Consider the following 23107-nt stretch of genomic DNA (forward strand, 5'->3'; position numbering starts at 1 on the left):
GAATTAAAGCAGACCTTGGAGGAGGGTGATTTATCGATGGGACGCCGCTTGTAAAATAGTCCGGCTGCTGGATTCCATTAAAGTGCAGCGGAATCGGCAGACCATCTGAGAGCTGTCACAGCCGACGGCGCGGATGTTTACGTGCTAGGTCGCGTGGCATGCGGTGGCAGAGTGGCCTCAGGAATGGGTCGCTGGCCCCAAATCAATGGGGGACCACTGCCTTGAATCCTTGATTCATCAGGATATCGATTGTGCCGGTTGAATTCTGCGGCGACCCCCCCTCGCGCCGCAAGCCGCGCGGCGCGCTGCTGCAGAGTAGCAGCCTGATCTGCATCCTCTTGTTCGAGCTCATCCAGAGGAGCTATTGTTAGTCCCGGTCACCCTTGGTTGCAGCAGAGTATTCTTTGTCTCGTGGATTAGCAGCGACGGGCCGGCTCTCCAGCGCTTCAGCATATTCATGTGCCCGTGATGTGTCAGATGCCTCGTCCGCGAATTATCATATCACCCACCGCTGATCCTGGGGTTGCCATGGCCACTGTGTCATTGTGTCAGTGGTCCTCACTGGCTGTAGCTATGGTAACAATGTCTGTGACAGGGGTTTGGTACAAATAAAGCTCTTCAGATGTGAAACACACACTCACACACGCACACACACACACACACCTAGACAGGAGCATGTGCGGGCTCTCGTGCACACGGCACTATCAAAATGGACAAAAGCTCCGGAATAATTTCCCTCCCGCCATTTCCAAATAATCTGTTTCCACAGCAACCATTTGATAGTAATGGAGAGAAGGAACGAGAGGGAGGAGTGATGGAGGGAAAGGTAGCCCGGGGAAAGGGAGCAAGGCTGAAGGTGGAGGGAAGAGAAGGAGGATTGATCACTTCTAAGTAGATGCCTGCCAGACAAAGGGAAGTGAATGGGGAGTGAGAAGGGGGCAAGGCCACAAAGGAGACGAAGAAGAAGAGAGAGGTCGCTGACTGCTAGTAAGGGGGGAGGACGGCAAGGTGAGGTGACAGAGGAAGGGAGCGAGCAGGCAGACAATGCGGCAAACAAAGGAAGGAGTCTGTGTCTTTCTCTCTCTGGAGGCTTTCGCCCCTCTCGGCCCTGATCTTCCCTCCTCCAGGAGTCACCTTTGTGTTTGAGTGACACGGTGTCAGCGGACTCAGCGGGACGCCTCCATTCACTCGCCGCCCCCCCCCCCCCCCCCCCCCCCCCCCCCCCCCCACCGCGTCGACGTCTATAGCGCCATCGCCATGGCGACGGGTTATTATGGCCGTCCTGCCAGGCGGCCATGTTGTCGAGAGGAGGCACAGGTGGTAGAGTTCCCACAGCCGGATGAATAGAGGGAGAAGCTGCACGCACTCATGCGCTACATGTGTAGACGTGAGAGCTGAGAGGACTGGTTACTGAGTAGTTGACATTCATTTACAGCAATAATTCAGGGTGTGGGTACTTTTCTCTGTCTTCTATCATAGAAAACTGAATATATTTGGGCTTTGGGTTGTTAGTTGGACAAACTTCTGAAAAGTGAAGCCGATGCGGAAGTGACTTAAACTTGCATTCTTTCTACTGGCCGTCAGAGGACGACTTCTCTGGTTGCAGAAATAAGTCTGGTTGTATAGAAGTCTATGAGAAAATGACTCTACTTCTCTCTTGATGTATTGCCTCAGTAAACATTGTAAACATGACGTTTCTAGATGTTCATTTAGTTACTGATGGTCCCATTTAGAGCAAAATAGACCACAAAGCAGGGCATGCTTTAGGGCGGGGCTACCTTGTGATTGACAGGTCTCTACCACTGCGTTGTCCGGTCTGGGAGTTGTCCGTGTTTTCTTCTTACAGTTTTAACCTTTTCTCAGTGTGTTTTCAGTTCAGGAAACCTATTTGTCATTTGTTGCCTTAAAAATGTCTCATTCAGCAATCAGTTGTGCGTTAGCTCCACCCTCTCGTTGTCACTTCTGGTTGCAAGATGGCGACGGCGAAAATGCCGAACCCTAGGCTTCAAAACCGTAGACCACAGACCATAATGGGTAACGTCACGGTGACGACATCCACCAACGATGTGATGATGTCATCTTTTTGTAGACTGGAGGTGAATCAATAATTCAGTCATAAAAATGAGCACACTGGAAAAAAAAGGCCACTTCAAAAGTAAGTAAAAAATGCAATGAATGAATACAGGGTGTTTAAATTAATGCAATTAAATAATTTAATTTAATTTAATTTAATTTAAAAGATAAATCTGTTAATGGAAGAAGTGAAAATGTGCTTGTTAAGATTTCTTTAAATATGATGTCATATTTAGCCTTTCAAGATAAAAAGAGATCTTGAAATTAGCTGGGAACGCTAATTTTGAGCTATTCTTCATTATTAGGGCGTGTTGTCATATAGGCCTGTAATTCTCAGTAGTAGTAAGAAGTGTTTTTCACTTAACAAGGTATTCAAGATGCATTGTCTCAAAACAAGTCCCTATATCTCTTTTGACAAGTAATCAGACAAATATACTTTGGATTTACTTACTCATACTTAAGATTTGACGTTTTTTGGAGTGCATTGGTCTAGATTAGTCACATAATAGTGCCTACATCGTCATAAAAATATATGTAGGCTACGTGCATAAATAATGCAATGTATAAAATTACAATGCACATTGCTGTACTTACACTTTCGGGTCAGCTTTTTAGGAAAACAAAACCTTGAGGGAGAACTCCGGCAGTCCAAAAGCTCTCTTGCACACACTGACACTGAGATCTGTTGACGGACTGACGGACTGACACCTCGACGTACGTTACGGTCATGTGCAGAGAACAGGGAGGGCCGAGTCAGTGCCGCATTGACTCCTGTGGCTGCAACTTTGTCCTGAAACAATGATGTCATCCTCCCCCCGTTACACTTCACCGCTCTGTGTGTGTGTGTGTGTGTGTGTGTGTGTGTGTGTGTGTGTGTGTGTGTGTGTGTGGACCCTCGCCGTCTCTTTGTTTCCCCTCGTCCTGCATCTCATTTCCCAGCAGCCCCTCCGTAACACCAACACATCGGCCTCACGCGGCGGCGATATGGAATTAGACAGATAACAAAATCAATTTGGAGCGGATTGACTAACGGTGGAGCGAGGGGGGCTGAAAGAGAGAAATAATGAGAGACCAGAGCGGCCGCCTGAGTATTAATTGGATAGGTGGAGGGAGGATGAGGTCATTGAAGATGTGTTTTTTCAGAAAAATGGGTGTGTACCGAGCGCCGGGGAGGATTTCATCAGACACACAGATGCATATAAGCGTGTGCTCTCGCAGACACGCTCGTACAGAAACTTTTTTTTTTTTTTTTTTGGGCAGTTACTTTCCACGTCAGCTGTTGCTATGGCGACGCAAGTCTGTGATCCAGCCGAAGCGGCGGGATTGGCTGGAGAGGAGCGAGGGAGAAGGAGGCGGGGAGGGACTTTGTTGGAGGGGTACAGAGGGGTACGGGGAGGACGCCAGACACAAAGATAATTACATCGATGCATAACAATCCATACCAATGCCATTTGCTTTAATGGCATCTGATTTAATGAGACCGAATGCCATCAGTGAACCTTTCCCAGAACCCTCTGCTGCACGGCATCACTTCCAACCTCGTCCCACAGACGGAGGTCGAGGCCAGCCTGGGTTTAGATGCCGTTCAGCAAGCTTTGACATTCACCACCTAACAGCGGGGTGTGTGCCAAATCAAGAAACGCAGGGTACACGAGCAGCACACTTGCTAAAAATAGCTCCAAACATCTTGGCGTGCGGACGCCCTTTCTGTCATTTTCGGCAACAAATCGACGGTTCATTACCTTGCTATTAAAACACCGTCGTACGGCGCGAGAGGTGCTCTTGGGCTAAAATTGCTGTGGTGGTTCACACCATGGCGGCGTGCGGCCGTGCTTTTGGTGAGTCACCCGGCCGAGCCTTTGGCTTTTGCGTCGGTTTTGACAAGCCCAGGTCGGTGTCACAGTGTCTGCAGGGGCTGTTGTCCTAGGCCCCAGCTTAATCCTAATCCCTTTCCAAACTTTGACTAGGGCTGCATTTAATCCTAGACTAAACTGAGACCCATTCCCAAACGAGAGACGGAGATGCTCCGGTTCAGTCTGAGTCGCGGTGTAATCCATGTTCAGGAAACCGCCTCTACGTGTCGATTATATGTTTGGGGTTGTGGTTGTGCGCGTGTGTGTGTGTGTTGGTTAGCCCATGTGGTGAAGGTTTAGGTCATCTGCACTGCCTGTTTTTGTTTGTGTGTGTGTGTGTGTGTGTGCATGTGGTCATGGTCGCAACTCTGTGTGGCCGTGGTCTTTGTGTGGACAGGGTGCTCGGAGTCTCCCGGTGGTGTCTTGGGGATCAGTGACTCAAGGAAATCAGGACACACTCTAAATTTGTCACTGCAGCATAACCCACATAATGAAAGAACACAAGCTCCCTCACACACACTCGCTCGTCTTGCCTCTGCTCTCACTGCTCTCCGCGCAAAGATTTCCTTCTTTAAACACACACACACACACAAGCACATACACTCATGTTGACAAGTGTTAACTGGGTAATATGGAAATCAGAAGGCGATGAGCACATGTTTAAATGAGTCAGTGTTTTCAGTCCTCAGCCTTTGCATGGGTGTTTTTCTCCTCTGCAGATTGTGTAGCCCACACTCAGGAGTGTTCAGTTTGGATTATGTTTGTGGTTTACTGAGGCAGTTGAGGGAATACCTCCAGCTAGCATATCTGAGGTGGTGGAGGAAAGGATTTGCTTGCCCTCAGGCTGTTGTCAAGGTTGCGTGGTAGTTTAAACCCAGCTCAACTCTTCTTTACACCCATGTATATGTGAGAAAAAAAGGCTTTTCTTGCTTTTTAAGATAGTAGAAATCCTCACTGTACATTCCAGTAATTAGTGTTAGACGGATGAGTTTTGGTAGATTAGGGTGCATACGGGAAATTGAAGCAAAAAAAATGAATAAATCACACTGTCTAGAACTACCTTTTGTTTACGTTGGTCTAAATATCTTACTGTTTATACATTCTCCACCTTCATTAAATAACCTCTACGTCACTGCCATACGTGCTACAATGGACTGAGGACACGTCTGACATTTACAAACTCAGAGAATCCTGTCAAAATAATCACGTGAGATGAGCAGCATCCCTTCTGATTTGTCTGGAGGAAGTGGAGCGTCACACACCTCCTATAGATATATATATCTATATAATAAATATGTTTTATGCATTTACAGTGGATCCCGTGACTTCTTTTACGAGAGAGGGTTCACACATAATAACAAACATGCAGAGAATTGTCATCCGACTCTGTGGTCCCTCTCAGATCTACGGAGCGTTTTATCACCCTTCAGCTCATTATTTCGTTTTTTTTACTGCCTGCTACTTGTTTTCAGCAGTGAAAACGCTCAGACAAAGCCACTGAACACCAAATGGCAGAAAGACAAAGTTAGCAGCTATCTGGTGAGCGTATTAGTGAAGCGTTTCAACAGCTAAAGAGCCACAAAATGTCAAGAAAGGAAATATTTGTACAACAGAAAAATACAACTGTGCACTTTCTGAATTTAAGTTTCCAGCTTTCACCCAACTAGGACTAGCTTATTTGCCATGTTAACTTATCATTGGACACATTCCCTTGTTCCAACAATTACCAACTCTGTTTTGGTTGAAACAGAGCCTCAGTTCATGCAGTTAGATGTGAAAAGCCTTTGCTGGCCTCTTTGTGCTGTCGGTGTTAAACGAAAATCTCCCAAAAACACAACAACTGCCGATGTACTCGGCCAATATATTCCTCATAACGGCCAACCCTAGTATTTTTCCAGGAAGCCATTGTAAATGCAAATGTTTTCAGACTTCACCTTGGGCTCTGAGAACTTGCTGGCTGACTTTGGTTGAAGCCAGACGTTGTGATTTCGGGCCAGCAGAACCGGAGGACTCAAACACGGCCATCTTGATAGCCTCTGAACACTTGGTTTGAAATCTTAAGTGTTTTTCTATAACGTTAATTATTCATGACTAAATGAGCAACAACACAATTTCAAGTTTGGGAAAAAAAAAACCCTCCTGAAAGGGATGGTTTGTGTTTTTTGAAGTGGGGTTGTATGAGTCAGTGTTTTACCTAAAGTTGTTGGAGTTTAGGAGAAACAGACAAAGCAAGGTGCTGCTTTGGATGGGGGGGGGGGGGGGGCAGCAAAACTTGTTTCAGACACCTAAAAAAAAAAATCAATATTGGTTTAAGTGTGGTCTATATTTAGAATGTTTTCACCACTCAACGTTGCCGTCAAACAGCATTTTCCAACAGGGAACGAAAGTCTCCACATGCGCTCTTGAGAGCCACCGGACTTGGTGGTTGCTGGCTGCTGAAAACACGCATTCTTGTGGCGCCTCGTCAGTGTTTACAGTTAAAGTCTTTGTGAAATATCTGACATGATTTTTCCCAACTTTTCATAGCCAATTGTTGTTGCTATGTTTGCTTTGTTTACCTTATTAATCCAGTTCATTTGGGTGATCCTCAGGGAGCAAATTAAGGGCCGCCCATTATTATTATTTCTGGTTCAGTGCTAAATTATTCTAGGTATGCATGCTGCAGAGCTCCATCTGCATCTGATTCCCTTTTCACCGTGTATCCTCGCACATCTCCTTTATCCTCAGAATATTAATGTGCTGCACTGTCAGAAGCCATTGTTGTGATTGGTAAGGAAATCTTTTTGCATCACTGGGTTCCTTTGTATTATCAGGCATATTGTACCTCTGCAAATCGCACCAAATCTGACATGATAGGGGGAGAGTGCATGTCTGTGTACGTGAGAGATAGGGACCGAGGGTCACGATGGGGGGGGGGGGGGGGGGGCGGGAGGTGGGCCGCAGAAGAGGCATATGGCAGTTGTTAAAAAATAGTGAGAGAGATGGGAACCTTCAGTAAAGCGCTGGAGGGCTCTGAGGGAGAAGTGTGAGGGAATGAGAGAGGGAGTGTATGGGAAGGAAGGGAGCAGGGGGGAGTGATACAAAAAAAAAGTGGAGAGGAGAGGACAAGTGAGAAGGAGAGATGTAAATGGTAGGAGGTGAAGAAACGGGAGTGAAGGGAAAGAAAAGTGAGAGAAGAGAGAGACGGGTGAACGGAGGGGACTGAGAAAGAAAGGGAGAGAGAAAGTGCTGGAGGGCTGATATTTAATGTGATAAATGAGTTGTGACAGTCCGCCTCTAACCCCCTACCAACCAGCGAGGAGGAGGAACACAGAAATAGAAAGCATTATGGGTAAAAGGACATGTACAGCATTATGCATGTATATAGAAAGAAGGAGGCGCGTACAGTACGCACTGTGGTGGAGGAGAGGAAGAGGGGAAAATCAGTGCAGGCAAAAGGACATTCATAGACAGCATTATGGATGTACAACGTGGAGGAGGCGAGTGGGGGTGCATACATATCGAGGGAGAAGCAGAGAGTGAAGCAAAGCAATTTGGGTAAAGGACATACAACATTATAGAGAGAGAATAGAAGGAGAGAGGTAATGGCTGAGGAGGAGGGTGTGTGTGTGTGGGGGGGGGTGTACTATGCAGCATTGGGTTCATGATCTACTGTACGAGATTCTTTGAAAATAACAAGTGGGAGAGGGGAGAGGAATGAAAGCCGGGGACAGAACGGAGAGATGTGAATCCTCCACAGTGACTGCCTCTCCTCTATTGTGCGGGTGTCGTGTCTTCAAGGGACGGCTAATTACAACTTGTCATCGTACGGCGCGGGAACAATAGCGCGGGGGCTTTTCCTCCTTTCCTCCTCCTATTAGACGGTCGGTCGGCGGGGCCATAGCTGGTCTGACCGCTGTGGACGGTGGACGACAGACTGGAGGGCGAGAGAGGCCAGTAGACAATGACAGCCACTGTAGTTTTGGGTTCTGGAGTGGAAGCCTGGGAGATGACTCATAGGGAGGAATGAAGAAGGGGAGAAAGAGAGAGAGAGAGACGGGGGAGGGAGGGCCAGAGAGTTTTGAGGAAATAAAAGTCAGGAGCGAGAAGAGAAAGGGGTGCGAGAGACCCTATGGCTGAAGAAGTTGCCTGTTTGATCTCCCAGCTCCTCTCTCCTGAGTCAGCGTGAAGCACCTCTTCGTCTTCTCTCTTTCTTCTTCTTCTCTAACTCTATTCTGATTTCCCCTTGTTTGACACCTCCGTCTTTTCACTCGGCGGCGCTCGGGTCGATGGCCGCAAGCCAACGTGCGATCAAAGACGGCGTGGGGGGGGGGGGGATGCAGTTTTCAATCAATTAACCATAAGAACCACAGACACAATATTATGCTATACATGCGGTCGGGGTGATGTTGCAGCAGCAAGTTGCGAAAATGAGAAAGTCCCTAACTTATCCCCACCCTTTCTCCCTTTTCCCCATCCTCTCTCTGTCTCTGCAGTGTGGACAGCGAGGTTCTCTCAGGAGCCGGCAGACCAGTCGGTGGTGCGGGGCCAGAGGGTGATCCTGTCCTGTGTTGTCTTCAACTACTCAGGCATTGTTCAGTGGACCAAAGATGGCCTGGCTCTGGGCATCGGAGAGGACCTCCAGGGTGAGACATCATACTCGGGCTCCCTTCACTCTGTTCAGCATGTGACTAAGATGCCTTTTTTTTTTCCAAAAAGCTGATGCTGATACTTTTGGATAGGAGCTGCTGATGGGCAAACATTTCTGAAGCTGTAGACATTTTCTTTTGGAATGTCTTGACTTCTTTCTGGTTCTCTTTAAACCACAACTGTGAAGACGGCTCGCTCGCTCGCTCGCTCGTTACGCCGCATTTCAGAGTGCCGAGGGGCGACACATGTTTAATGTATAAAGTTTGTGCTTACAGCGGCAACATTTGCAGCGCAGCGCTCCGGAATTGTGCTCAAACTGAAACTCGGGCCACGGAGGTCCCACACGTAACATTTATGAACTTCGCATAAAACCAGACCTAATTTTAGACCCAGAAAAAAAAAACTACAAATGCACAAGCGCCACTGTTACACCACGCATGCCAACTATACTGTCCATACCCAGTGGTTTCCAACCAGGGGCACTTGCTTCTTGTATCTCTGCAGTAACCAGGAACCAGACTACGAGTCTACAGCCGTGCTAGCAGCTCTGTACCAGGGCTCAGCGAGGCTTTAGCTTCAGGCTCATCAGCTGTATGTTTGTTGTCACGATAACCACCATAACTACCAGCTATGATAGGCTGCACACGGCACGCTCACATTTCCAAGTCCTTGCCCTTGACTAAATATGTTTTGTAGTTCCAGCTGGATTGAGACAGCAAGGTGACAAACTGTGCTTATTCAGGCTGACGTTAACTTTGGCCACCTTCCTCCGCACGAATCATCCGATGTTAGATGGGGAACTTGAAGCTCCCTTCGGGCACATTTTGCAGATTTGACGGCCTTCAACTGGGCTGAGGAGCATCACATCAGCAGTGGGCGACATCGACTAGCTAATGACTGTTGTGTAAAAGTATACCTATTTTTAATGAGAGGCCGATTCATCACCCGATATGCATGTAGCCCTCATTCTATCACGCAGCTGCCCTCACTGTTCACTCCAGTTCGTCTTTGCATTTTTGTCCCTCGGGAGGAACTTTCCCGTTTGATTTATTATTAAGTCTCCCGCCTGTCTGCGTGTCAACAACGATTTAAGACGGCGCTTGTCTGACTTTGACAAAACTTGGGGGAACGATGCATCTCATCGCTGCGTTGCAGCGTTTACTGGATTGCACTGATTAGCCCAAAGGGGGCTGTGCAATTACTGGTCAGAGCAAGTGGGCCCAATTTGAACTGATCGGTCCAGAGGGAGATGCATCATTCGTGACATGCTGTTGCCTTGTGTTTTGTTGATGTTGCTGTTGTTTTCCTGGAACTTTCTGCTTTAATATTCTGCTTTTTTATGTATAGATTTTCCTCCCCTTTCCTTTGCTTTGCCTCTCATCTACTGTATGTTATGATTTTGGCCTTTATTTCCTCTCCTCCTCTCCTCTCCTCTCCTCCCCCTCCTCTCCTCTCCTCTCCTCTCCTCTCCTCCTCTCCTCTCCTCTCCTCTCCTCTCCTCTCTCCTCCTCTCCTCTCATATCCTCCTCTCCTCCTCTCCTCTCCTCTCCTCTCCTCTCCTCTCCTCTCCTCTCCTCTCCTCTCCTCTCCTGTCTGTCATGCTCTATTCCTCTGCGACCTCCTCCCCTAAGCTCCCTCATTCCTTTCCCTCCCTCTTGTTCTTCTTTCGGCCGCCTCTGTTGCACTGAGCCCTCTCTCCTATTCTCCATTTAACTTCCCTACCATGTCTCTCTCCTCACCCTCATCTTGCTTGACACACTCTCAGTTCATGCTTCCTTTCTGTCATCCCTTCTGTCCCTTCTTCCTCTCCTCCTCCTCCCCGTCCTCGTCTGTCCTGTCTCCATTCTTCCTGTCCCTCCCTCCCTTTCTTCTCCCTCCCTTTCTTTGAATCATATTGTTACTGTAATGGTCCAGTGCTTCAAGCCAAAGCTTTTAAATGAAAACGTGAATGAACACTGGCCACTTCGTGCACACGTACACATACACACACGCACACGCACACACACACACACACACACACACACACACACACAGGCGTGTGTGTGTTTGTGTATGAGGCTCTGTCCCTCTGCCCCCCCACCCTCCCTCGTTCTCTGGGCTTTTCATACGCTTTCTCGCTCTCAACATTTCACATGCAAATGCACGTATATACAAAGCACACACACACACACACACACACACACACATGCATGCAGAAGCAAGGACACACAAGGTTAGGCAAGCAGCCAGATCAATTCGGACGCTGCACATGGAGACGACATAGCGAATTTCACATGCGATCTACGTCTGGGCAGCAAACATGAATTCTGCACCACGGACTGGAGTCGATTTGAGTCCTCTAAAACGTTGCTGTCATAATGCATTCATCTTTTCCCCCTGCTGGTGAGAGAGAGCATGGATGCCACCTAACGGTGAGAATGTACAGCAGCGACACAGCTGGGCTGTGTGGCGGATGGGGGAAGGGAGAGGAAGGATCGGAGAGGCTGGGCTGCGAGTGTTTGATTGTGTGTGTGTGTGTGTGTGTGTGTGTGTGTGTGTGTAGTGCAATTGTGTGAATGTGTATGTTTGGACATGCAAGTGCATTTGTGAATGTCTATCGCATCAAGTGGCCATTCATCTCTCTGGTGTCATTTTGGCTCCATTCATGACACAGACTTGATGTTTTTCTTATCAGCATAAACTACCACACGCTGTGTGGTGTTGCATTTTATTTTTTAAAGTCTGGTACAGATCACATGGCAATGTGGGGATCCTGAGACATGTGACACATTAGCAGTTTGTGTCAAAATAATTTAATTTAAATAGGTATAAAAAGCCACTCAAGTCAGATATAAAAGTCATTGGTCCAAAGTGGATCTCATGTGCGTGCCCCATAAAAGTTATGTTATGTTACTTAATGTGCTGTGTCTTGTCTCTGTGTCCCAGCCTGGCCCAGGTACCGCGTGCTGCGCATGCAGGAGTTGGGCCAGTACAACCTGGAGATCGAGTCAGCTGATCTGTCTGATGACTCCCTGTACGAGTGCCAGGCCCCTGATGCCGCGCTGAGGTCCAGGAGGGCCAAACTCACCGTCCTCAGTACGTGTGTCAGCGCACATGTCCATTGGAAGTATGTGAGACGTTGAGTGTGTTTCTAACGCTCTCTTCTCCCGCTCCAGTTCCCCCAGACAACCCAGTTATCGATGGGGGTCCGGAGGTGTTGCTGAATGCCGGGGAGTCCTACAACCTGAGCTGCGTGTCTCGAGGGGCCAAACCGCCGTCTATGATCGAGTGGCTTAAAGATGGTCTGCCTGTGGACGGGGCTGCCAGTACCACTGTACGTCATTCACGCTGAACACACACATCCATGAAACATCTGCACAGTATTTTATCTGTGTTGTAAATGTTTGATCAATGCCTCCCTGCCCTCATCAGGAGGTGCTTCCAGACAGGAAGAGGGTGACCACGCGTAGCTACCTGCCCATCCACCCCGTCGACTCCGACACTGGGAAGAACTACAGCTGTGTGGCCACCAACCTGGCTGTTCCCACCGGAAAGAGCACGACCGTCACCCTCAACGTTCACCGTAAGCCATGACGCAGAACGGAGACGGAAGCTGATTCTAACTCAAGGAGTGTCGTTGCATTTCTAAAAACACAAGAAATGTTACGTTCCCATTGAGAGAAGAATGGGAACGTAATATATCACAATATATAATTACACTACCCTGCTTATTACCACGTACATGAGTATTTTTTTACATTTCAGACTAATTAAAAGCAACATGGCGTCATATTTTGAAATGTTTTATAGCTATTACTAAGTAATGCATGGCAGCCATTTTGCATCAAACTGTCCTCCAGATTGCAGCATATATTAGGTGCAGTAAGGCTGCTGTTATGTGACTCTCTCTCTCTCTCTCTCTCTCTCTCTCTCTCTCTCCCTTCCAGATCCACCGACAGTGACCTTGTCCATTGAGCCTCGCTCTGTCCTGGAGGGGGACAGAGTCACCTTCACCTGCCAGGCTCACGCCAACCCTCCCATTATGGGCTACAGGTCTGCATCCACATACAAGCACATTGTCATTCTCTTTTTGGTTTGAAAGGTTCTATTTACAGGATTCAGAGCATTAATATAACAGCAAATAACTACTTACTATGTAAAGATTTGTGAAGTAATGTCTACCTGAGCAGAGAAGGAAGTCACTCTCCCTCTGTGTGTGTGTGTGTGTGTGTGTGTGTGTGTCCAGGTTCTCTGTGCCTTGCTGTACCTGTTAGCACAGTTTGTTGCTAACATTGTTAGCCTCTAGCCACCGGCTCGGCCGTCTCCATGTTGAGAGCCGTGTGGAGGCAACAGACATGCTCTGAATTCCATATAAAGAATCTTTGATCTGATTTTTGTTACAAATGTCTGTGGTTTGTGTTTCCTCATTTTGAAAGGAGTGTGTAGTCCACTTCCAGGGTGTGTACATGTTTTCATGGCGTATCATATGTTAACTCCAGTTGGGCTAAGGGCGGCGTGGTGCTGCAGGGCGCCAGGGAGAGCGTGCTCACCACCAAGGCCGACCACTCCTTCTTCACTGAGCCCGTCTCCTGTCTGGTTTTCAACGCTGTGGGAAAGACCAACGTCAGCATCCTGGTGGACGTTCACTGTGAGTCACACAATACTCACCTCACCTTGTTTACTCGTCACGGCCCGCTTCACTCGCTACTGTCTGGAGTCAGAGGACTAAAACACACCGTCGACGTTGTTTCTTCTTTCCTCTGAGCAGCTTCTCCCCTTTACTCCTTCTGCATTATTACCCATTGCTCAACAAAGAACTCCTCTCTCTCTGTTTCTGTGTCTGCAGTCGGTCCAATTCTGTTGGTGGAGCCGCAGCCCAAAACAGTAGATGTTGACTCTGATGTCACCCTCAACTGCAAATGGGCTGGAAACCCTCCGCTCACACTCACCTGGTTCAAAAAGGGTTCCAACATGGTAAGACGCTAAGAGCTTTCCACTATTTATACAGTTCACTCTATCTTCTCCCATCTTTTACTAATGCAGCCTGTCATTCAGTGGCTCTGTCTGTCTGTCTGTACACCGAGATGTCTTTCTTCTCTTCTGCTCTGTCATGGCCTCTTTCTCTCATTGTCTTTTTAACTTAAGGTCAGATTACATTTAATGAATTCAATGACTGTGAGCAATATATATATATAGAACATCTACTGTGTGCAGCCAGAAGCTAAAGCGATGGCTAATCGGTGCATGTGAACATTAATATTGTTGCTTTGACCACCGGCTATTTGCTCTGACTCTCATTAAACTACAGTTCAGAGTGTTTTTGACTAGAGATCAGAACTCAACACAACACAGTTAGAGTAAATGCAGCCTGCCTCATGGACTGACACACACCTACGTCTGTCTCATCAGTCTCGTTCAGGTATCTCTTCCTCTCTAGGTGGTTTCATATTTAGCCGTAATTTTCCCACAGCTAATTTTCCAATAGATGTGGTTGCTAGGCAACTGCAAAACCTTTGTGGTGTGCAAGTTTGTATTGTTAACCAGTTAGGGTCAGAGTAGTAGAACAAATATACTCAAATGAGGCCAGATTATTATGCAACATAATCAGTTACAATAATAAGGTAAACAGGGGGAGGTGCAATGCATTAGCCTCTCTTCTACTTATGTCCATGTGGGCTTTTATTTTGGTAATCCTCGTGTTTAGCAAATATGTCTCGTTTATATTTGGTGTCCTTTTTTTTTTTTTTGTTCACTCCCCCACAGGTTCTGAGTAACAGCAACCAGCTGTATCTGAAGTCGGTGAGCCAAGCGGATGCGGGCCAGTATGTATGTAAGGCCATCGTCCCACGGATCGGAGTCGGAGAGACTGAGGTCACACTCACCGTCAACGGTCAGAGAACATCCACACAGTTTAATGTTTCACTGCCTGTACATGAAAACCATGTACTTTCTAAAAGGGCAGCTTGTCAGTAATTGAAAAAAAGAAGTTTTGAATGTCCAAAGTAATTCAATTCATCTTGAATAGGCTTGGGAAGGTCAATGTCAGGACAGGAATAAACACCAGGCGTGAATATGATGTTTGCAGTTTCTCGTATTTCAGTGTAATTTATTATATTTCTCTCATTTCACATTTCACCTCTCATGTTTGATCAACGCAGGTCCCCCCATCATCTCCAGTGATCCAGTCCAGTACGCAGTGAAAGGGGAGAGAGGAGAGGTGAAATGCTACATAGCCAGTACACCTCCTCCAGATAAGATTGTAAGTGAAAACACGAGGAAATGGAGGGAAAAAAATAAACCTTTTTACCATCAAACCCACGACGATAAATGTCCACATTTTAGCCCGGAATCAATTATTCAGACAAAAGAAACTGACAAACAAGGAAACGCTTCGATCACACGGTTGTACCTTTTAGTCTGACGGCGATTTGTCTTTCACTGTTACTGTACAGTCCTGTTCCTAAATGGCCCTACTCCTGCACGGTAAATGCTTTTAGGCACTGTCCCCTTTTTCTTTTTGAGCGGTGACTCACCCTCAAACTCTCACAGAATTTCCCTCCGTCCCATCACATAAACAAACCAACACTAACACTAAGCCGCTCCACTTTTAGCTCCTGCGTCAGAAAATCAGCCCAGATGCTTTCTCCACTCGGCCGTATCACAGAGACGCAGTAGTAGTAGTTCCTCCGTGACGGATCCATCCTGACTCGCAGGGCGCGCTCCTAATGCAGGCGGTGGAGGTTGGGACAGAAAAAGATTTATAAAATATAAAGGAGTGGAGAGGAACAGTTGTCCCAGTAAACGCCACAGCCAGGAGATTATCCTTCTCTTGAATAAGTGGACAGATTATGGGAACATGTGGGTTTATGCATAATTAACTTCGCCTTAGTACAGTACTTCAATGCTGAATAATACAGCTGCTTTTAGTGGCTTTAAAATTGGAGACTGTTCAAGATTCGCACCAGCTCCGTCAACCCCACCCACCTCCACTTCAGTCTGCAGAAACATACAGACTGTTGCCGGTTTTAGCAAGTCACGCACAATGTGTGATCACACGCGAGTGGTGTAAATGTATGGGGTCTTATTTCTGTCATTGCGTCCTCCTTATTCAGCACTTGATCCGCATTTGTGTTTCTCTGTTGTTACTCTGACTCTGGAATATTGTAAAATCGTCGTCATATGAATGTCTGTAAAGGAGAGTGACGTTGCTTTTTCAAGAACATTTTCAAACAAAGGATGAACAAAAATAAAAAAAGGTTTCATGTATTTCATCGTATCAGAGTGATGATGGTTGGATATTGAGGGCAGAGTGTTTATTGTCCATATACTGTATATGTCTGACTAACTCAAACACTGTTTATCTGTAAAATGACAAACGTCTGCTCCATGATGTGTTCATGCTTTGGTGCTTTTACAAGAATAACTGTATGTAGACACATTTAATATGGCAGACTAATGCGTTCATCAGTGTGTACGCACGAGTGCATCACTGCATGCGTATGACATTTACTGTGTGATTGTGCAGCAGTTGTTATTATAGCAACGTATGAAGGCGATTAGTTTTATTGGTAGATGGCCTGTTTCAGTAACGATTCATTTATTGATACAAATCAATCAAAAGAACAATATCTATTCAGTGAATAGAATTTTATCACACAACTTAATCTATTGTGATATAATCTAATATGACCTCCTGTGTGTGTGTGTGTGTGTGTGTGTGTGTGTGTGTGTGTGTGCTGCAGGTGTGGGCGTGGAAGGAGAACGTGTGGGAGAAGGAGAAGGGGACGCTGCTGGAGAGGTACACTGTGGAGCAGAGCAAACCGTCAGCCGAGGGCGGCGGCGTCCTCTCCACCCTCACCATCAACAACGTGATGGAGTCCGACTTCCTGTCCACCTACAACTGCACGGCCTGGAACTCGTTCGGCCCGGGCACCATGATCATCACGTTGGAGGAGACCGGTGTGTTTTAGGAAGTCATTATTTGTTCTATTTCACTACATGTTTTTTTTTTGCATTCAAATTGGATTGTGCAGCTTTCGACAGACAGATATTTGCATTTTAACTCAATCCATCTCTCCATCTGTCTCTCTCTCTCTTTTTCTCCCTCACCCCCTCATTTCAGAGGAAGTCCCGGTTGGCATAATAGCTGGTGGGACGGTGGGCTCTACCATCCTGCTATTCATCTTTCCGCTGGTCCTCGTTTTGATCTTCTACCGGCAGCGCAAAGGCAGTGAGTCATACTCTCCATGTGCTTCACACACACAGTATAAAGACCAGATCTACATGTACAGTAGAAGTATTCATGTTTGAGGTTTGAGTGCTCGTCATCACTGGACCAAATAACCTGCAGCAAACCAAAGAAAATCAAACCCCTACAGCTTCCTCTCCGCCATATGGATGTAGGAAAACACACCGTGAAAACACACCGGCCGCGGTGCGTGTGTCCAGCTGTATTCAACCTTGCCGTGTTTTGCTTCCAGGTCGGCGCGGGGTCACGCTGGGTAAGCCCGACATCAAGGTGGAGACGATAAACAAGGAGACCCACAGCTTAGAGGAGGACTCCGGCAGCGTGTCCACGGCTTCGCGCATGGTCAAGGCCATGTACTCGGTGAGCAGCGGCGGGATATGTGTGCTTGGGCCGTACACTATTTACACAGCCTGTAGTCGCAGAAAAGAAAAACTCACATTAACTCAGTAACCTCTCCCTACACCCCACACTGCACCTTTTGACTAAAAACATACTGTGTTTTCCCCTGTAATCGCTCCTTTTAACACTTTGAATTCCATTTTCTCTTTTCCTGTCATACTCTGTTGCCTCCTTCCCTCTTCCGTTTTGTTATGGCACCTTCTCTCCTCCTTTTTGTTTTTTGTTTTGTTGTTTGACGGTTTAGTTTCTCCCCTCTGTGTCCTTCTCTCCTTCCAATCAGCCCTTTAAAGATGACATAGAGCTCAAGTCTGACCTGCGCAGCGACACCCTGGACACCCGCCAGGAGTATGACCTCAAGGTGAGCTCATTAAACACTCGTTTGCATCAAATCCGGAAGCGGACTGATCTAAACAAACTCAGAAATGACTAAATTCAGTGAGGTGGTATAGTAACAGGTACAGAAATAGGTAAAAAAAACACACATGTTCAATAAAAAAGTCCAAATCAACAAAACATTTGTACTAAAATGATGCCAGTGTCAGAGTGAGGTCCTGTGGAGTTCATGTTGGTGCAATGTTTCATTCTATTCATACCTCAAGGGGCTGCAAATATCCGACTCATTAATGACACGGTGACTCTGAGTGATGACTTTCATCCAATGAGGAACAGCGTTTGTTTCCTGGTGGAAGTGTCTACCTCACAGAAAAGATAATCAGACCAACGTAACAGTATTTTATGGATTTTAATATTATGAATGAATGTAATCCCAACTGACAACTGATTTGATCTCAAAAATCCAGGGGCATTGACAAGTATTGATTTTTCCTTTTAGAAAACAGGTGTGTAAGTGATGGTTCATTGCAACTTCACGACTACTGCACAATATTGAGTTTCATGTTTTATTCATTTATACAAGTGTAATATTTATAGGTTCTTAAAGTTTCATTCCATAAAAAAAAAAAAACATGTTGTTTTAAAATTTCACGTTTGACCCTCTAGAGGGTGCATGTGTGCGTCTGCAGCAGCCGGGAGAAGACAAAGACCAGACAGCTCCAGTCTGGGTTTAGACGGTGGACTGCACAAGTCAAAATTCAATGCAGCTTTAATTCAAAAAGCCAGAATCAGATTAGCAACTAAATCCCAGTTCATCTAAACTGGATAACAAACTGCTGCTTAGAATAAAATGTGTAAGTATTAGCTAAAATCTTAAAGGTATTAAATGTTTTGCACCTTAATAAACACATGAAACATCCGCGGTCATTTGCATTAAATGATTTCCACAGTCATGGTCTTATATAGAGTAACTGTTATCTTCAATTCAGTGAATAGGAACATAACCAAAGGGGCTGCTGTTTATCTAACTGCTGTTGGCCAGAAAATATGACTTATTGCTTATGACTACAGTCCAGTTAAAACAATTCCACCTCCGGTACAAAATCCCCTCAGCTGTCTCAAGCCTCAGGAGTATTTGGACCTCGTTCTGTCCTCTAAACTAGTGACCTTTAAACTTACTGTTAGTATTGCACTCATATCTGTGAGAATATTAGAGTAGGATGTTTTAGACAAGCAAGCATGCTTCTGCAGTGCAGTTGGCTTTTCTTTTATTATTTTCTTTTAATTGTTAGTTCCCAGTCTTCTCTGCCCCTCACTCTCAGTCCACACGCTTTGCTGATTGCGTAAAAGGGTTTCTCTCTCATTTAAAGATGTGTAAAGACAAGAACAACAATTGAAAATAAATTAAAAAAAGATGAAGGCTGTTTAGGCATACCCTGCCCATTCAGCTGGCATGAATCATTTATACAGTTTGACACTGTGGGGCTGGGCTTAGGTGATAAATGTATTTTCACGCGTAAAGCTGCCAAAATGTTCTGTTGAACCCCCCCCCACCCCCACCCTCCCATGAATATTTTGTGAGGGCAAACCAGCCCTCTAGCTGGAGTGCTGCCTTGGATCACTTTGAAGAAACACAGACATGAATCCACCCCAGGTGATGGTTAGATCAGCCTCCGACAACAGCCTCAGCCAGACTTATTTTTTTTTTCTCTCCCCGCCGCCTGAAGCACTGAAGCAAGTCAGACAAAGTTGGGTGGGGGTGAAGTCGGGTACATGAGAGACAACGAGGTGGCAGAATCATGTCAGAAGTAACAGTAAAGCAATATGATGTGGGTGTAGTGAGCAGGGAGAGCGTCCCTCCTTCAACCAGACAATCTGGGACTGAACATGGAGTCTCGTGAAAGCTTCGGACAGAAACCATCGCTTCAGAATTTCAGTTAATCTGATCAAAAAAGGAATTCTCTCATTATAGTCTTTTTGATACTATCTATCTAAACACAAATATGCAAACAAATATATTTCCCCTCATCATATCTTTTCTTAATGCCCGCTCTGTGCTTTTGTCTCTTGCTGTTTGTCTCTGCCTCTGTCTTCAGGACCCCACCAATGGCTACTACAACGTGCGAGCCTCCACCCACGACGAAGGCCGCCCCGCCTCCCGCTCCACCTTGCACTATTCTGACTACCGCTCCCCTGCGGGAACACCAGGGGGAGCTGCATCTATCAGCAGCAGTGCCGGAGGCTCGGGAGCCACGGCCAGCGGAGGAGCCCCTGGTCCCCCGGGGCCCCTCACCTCCCCAGGCCGCCCCCAGGCCTGCTATGACCCCCGGCCCCCCTCCAGACTGTCCCACATCAGCTACGCCCAGTTCAACACCTTCACCCGCGCGGGCCAGAGCCAGCAGCCCCCGCCTAACCCCGCCCCCGTTGCCAGCGACTTCCCAGGAGACTGCAGCCTCCTGGACTCCACTTCCCAGCTGGCCTACGACAACTACGGATACCCCTCGCATTACCAGACCTACCGCATGGGTTTCGCCCCGTCCAGCCTGGCCACGCTGGAGGCCTGCCCATCCTATGAGATGTACGGGGTGGGATCTGGGGTGGGACCCGGGGTGGGACCCGGAGTGGGACCCGGAGTGGGACCCGGGGTGGGACCCGGGGTGGGACCCGGGTTGGGGAGCCCTGGGGTCGGCGTGGGTCGCGGGGGTCCTGCTCCCTCAGGATCAGAGACTGGACTAGGGAAGTACGGCAGCTCCACTCGCTTCTCCTACACCTCGCAACACTCTGACTACTCCCACAGCCGACACACACAGAGGATGCAGACTCATGTGTGAGACGGAGGGACGCAGAACCACCTCACAGTCTTAGCAGAGCATGAGGAAAGCATCTTATAAATAGCGTCACATCCCAAAAAAAACCCCACACACACAATCATAGATTTACACGCACACATGCTCACACACTAACACAGACACACACTACAGAACTCAGACAAACGTCACACACAGACACGCCCATGCACAGAGTCAGAAGACCGTGCCCATGAGACGGAGAGCGTATGAGAAACACAGAGAGAAATACGAGACGAGCGGTGAAGAAGGAGTTTTAGTGAGACAGGGAAGGGAAATTCCACACGATTTTGAACTCCCTCACTCCCGATGTGTTTGTTTATCTGAGCTCTGAAAGAGCGGACGGCGAAAGTCACAATCAAGACTGGGACAGAGAGCAAGAACCAGAGAGAGGACGAGAGTACACAGATCTTTTGCTATGAACTGACTTTGTAAATGATGAACGAGAACGTCTTAAGGCAAAACTGACTGACTGTCAAATACGGTAAATGCTGAACCAGTGGAAGTCATTTCTGGCCGCCATCTTTTTTTTCTTCTTTTTTTTCGCTGGTTGTCTTATTCAATCATCATAGAGCACATATATATATATATATAGTATCCCAAAATGCCCTTCTGTACAGTGGTACATGCCATCACACCTGTTCGGCGGCGTGTGGGAGTGTGTTGCAGCCGGGACGGCGTTGGGAGGGTTGTCATCATTTTGCACCGCATCGACAGTATTCATGCTTAGACGTCCCTTATCTATATCTGTGTAATGTCTTCTTTTCATTTGCACACCAGACTAGAGCTTTGTATTCTATTTTTTAACATTACAGAATTATTTTTGTCAATGTAAAACATGTAATGTGTATGTATGGACCAAACGTTTGAACGTGAGCCCACTTAACTCGGGCGCCTGCCCGGGGGATTCCGCTGAGACGGAGTGACGACTTGTGTCAACAGCAGAGCCTGAATTCAGGAAGGGTATATCAGTGCATAAAAGAAACCTAGTGCCAAGTGTTCATGTTGTTCTTCACCTTAGACCATGTATATGCAGTAGACGCTCCTTCTATTGGTGACTGTTGCTTTACAAAGCAGGCTCGGGGCCTTGAGTCATTCCCAGACATTTTCGTAGGCTGGAGCCCCTTTTTTTTCCCTCTGAGCTCCTAACTACAAGCGTGGTGCAGAGACAGAGAGAAAAACACAGATGTTGGATTTAGAACTGAGTGGCCTTATAGGGGAACATGTCGCACATTTCCATTTTGAATCATTCCTCATCGTCTGTCTGCCAAAAAAATTAAACGGCCGGAGGAGAATGTGTATGGAGAGGTTCAATGAAGGCTTGTCCACAATATTGACGTGTAGTAATGTATGACTGCGAGTGTGTGGGTGTGCGAGTGTGAGAGAGAGATCAAGAAGGAGTGTGTGGGCATTGGCACGCACATCGATTTGTACAGTGTGTTTGTATAGATGTGTGAATGACTGCGCGCGGATGGGAAGCATACTGTAAACACGCAGCGCCCGACTCCAGTGTGCGCGCGGCTATTGTATGCATGCCCGTGTGTGTATACAGTATGTGTGTGCATGTCTGTGTCTTAAGTGTGCGGGTGTGTGTTTCAGTATATGTCCATATCATTTTCTCTCACAATCCTGTTACAGTACTTTTATACCTCTGGTAGGACTGTATCCTGTATTATTGTGTCTTTGAATTTAGAAAAATCCAATGTTTATCTTATTGTACTGTTCTTCGTAGCAGAGACAACTGTTCAAAAGATGTACAACGAACGTTATCAAACTCTCATTTTTTAATTTCATTATCTTCAATATTTTTTAAAAATGGTATGTAATTATTTTTCCACAGTATTACATAAATAAAAGCACTGTTTTTTATATAAAAGCAGAGTTTGTCGTCTTTGGGAAGATGGGGATGGGCAAGTTCGTCATTTTGTGTTGGCGACACCTGTTGGCATTGGAGCCCAATTTCAAGGGAAACGGACATTTTAAATTAAACATTGTTGTATCCTTAGACACTGCAGTATGTGGTTTATTAAAAAATAATGTAATTTTCAAATATCTTGTGTTCTGATTACCCATGTATGTCTTTATGACAAATTCACAGCACGGGCTCCAATTAGTAAGCAGTTAAAACTGTTGACAGGTATATGAGTGTAGGGTCTTTTAAGATCACAGTGAGGACACATAATTTAATAAAGATAATAATATACATAGTAATCATAGTATGTGTGTGTTGTGCTGTCATCCTATATGAATGGAAGATGATGTTGCTTGGCACTGGAAGTTGAAGAAACAGGTCGATAGGCAGTAATAAGTGCAAAAAAGGTGGAATTTATTAACAAAAAGTTTAGTGAAACAGGTAAAAATGGATCCTGGGAAATTAAAGAAAAGAACAAAAAACGAATGAAAGCTGCAGCCTCACATCAAGCTGTCGCCTCCTTTCTCCCATTTCCAGTGAACGGCGTGTGACCTCCTCAGCCTCACCTGGAACATACCACCTGCCAGGTAAGAATAGGGTGAGGTAAACCGAGAGTAAGCATCAAAATCAGACTGAATCGTTAACAAAACAGTAATGTATGATTTATCAGTTCCTTCTGACACCACACTGTATCTATGGACACACATGCATGAATGTATTGAACCCATCCTCCTATATCTTAACAAGTATTCACGTATTTACTGTATAAGTTTACATACATAGTAAACAAACAAAAAAACTGCACTACACATTATCAAAAAGTAAGCTACTTTAT

The 23107-nt window shown here is 46.4% G+C and overlaps 1 protein-coding gene across 1 annotated transcript; it reads left to right on the plus strand.

Moving 5' to 3' along the window:
* The first annotated feature begins 3886 nt into the window (after window positions 1-3886).
* kirrel1a (kirre like nephrin family adhesion molecule 1a) lies at window positions 3887-22230 on the plus strand. Its single transcript, XM_068713814.1, has 15 exons — window positions 3887-3911; window positions 8279-8551; window positions 11481-11630; window positions 11711-11868; window positions 11967-12117; window positions 12482-12587; window positions 13034-13182; window positions 13381-13508; window positions 14298-14424; window positions 14693-14793; window positions 16277-16493; window positions 16657-16764; window positions 17015-17142; window positions 17426-17539; window positions 19611-22230. Exons 1-15 carry the CDS (start codon window positions 3887-3889, stop codon window positions 20343-20345), a joined length of 2670 nt encoding a protein of 889 aa, XP_068569915.1. The 3' UTR covers window positions 20346-22230.
* Window positions 22231-23107: the final 877 nt, after the last annotated feature.

The sequence above is a fragment of the Cebidichthys violaceus genome, unplaced genomic scaffold (genome assembly GCF_023349555.1).
Source record: "Cebidichthys violaceus isolate CVI_PGR_0920_01 unplaced genomic scaffold, fCebVio1.0.p SCAF_19, whole genome shotgun sequence".
Taxonomy (NCBI): domain Eukaryota; kingdom Metazoa; phylum Chordata; class Actinopteri; order Perciformes; family Stichaeidae; genus Cebidichthys; species Cebidichthys violaceus.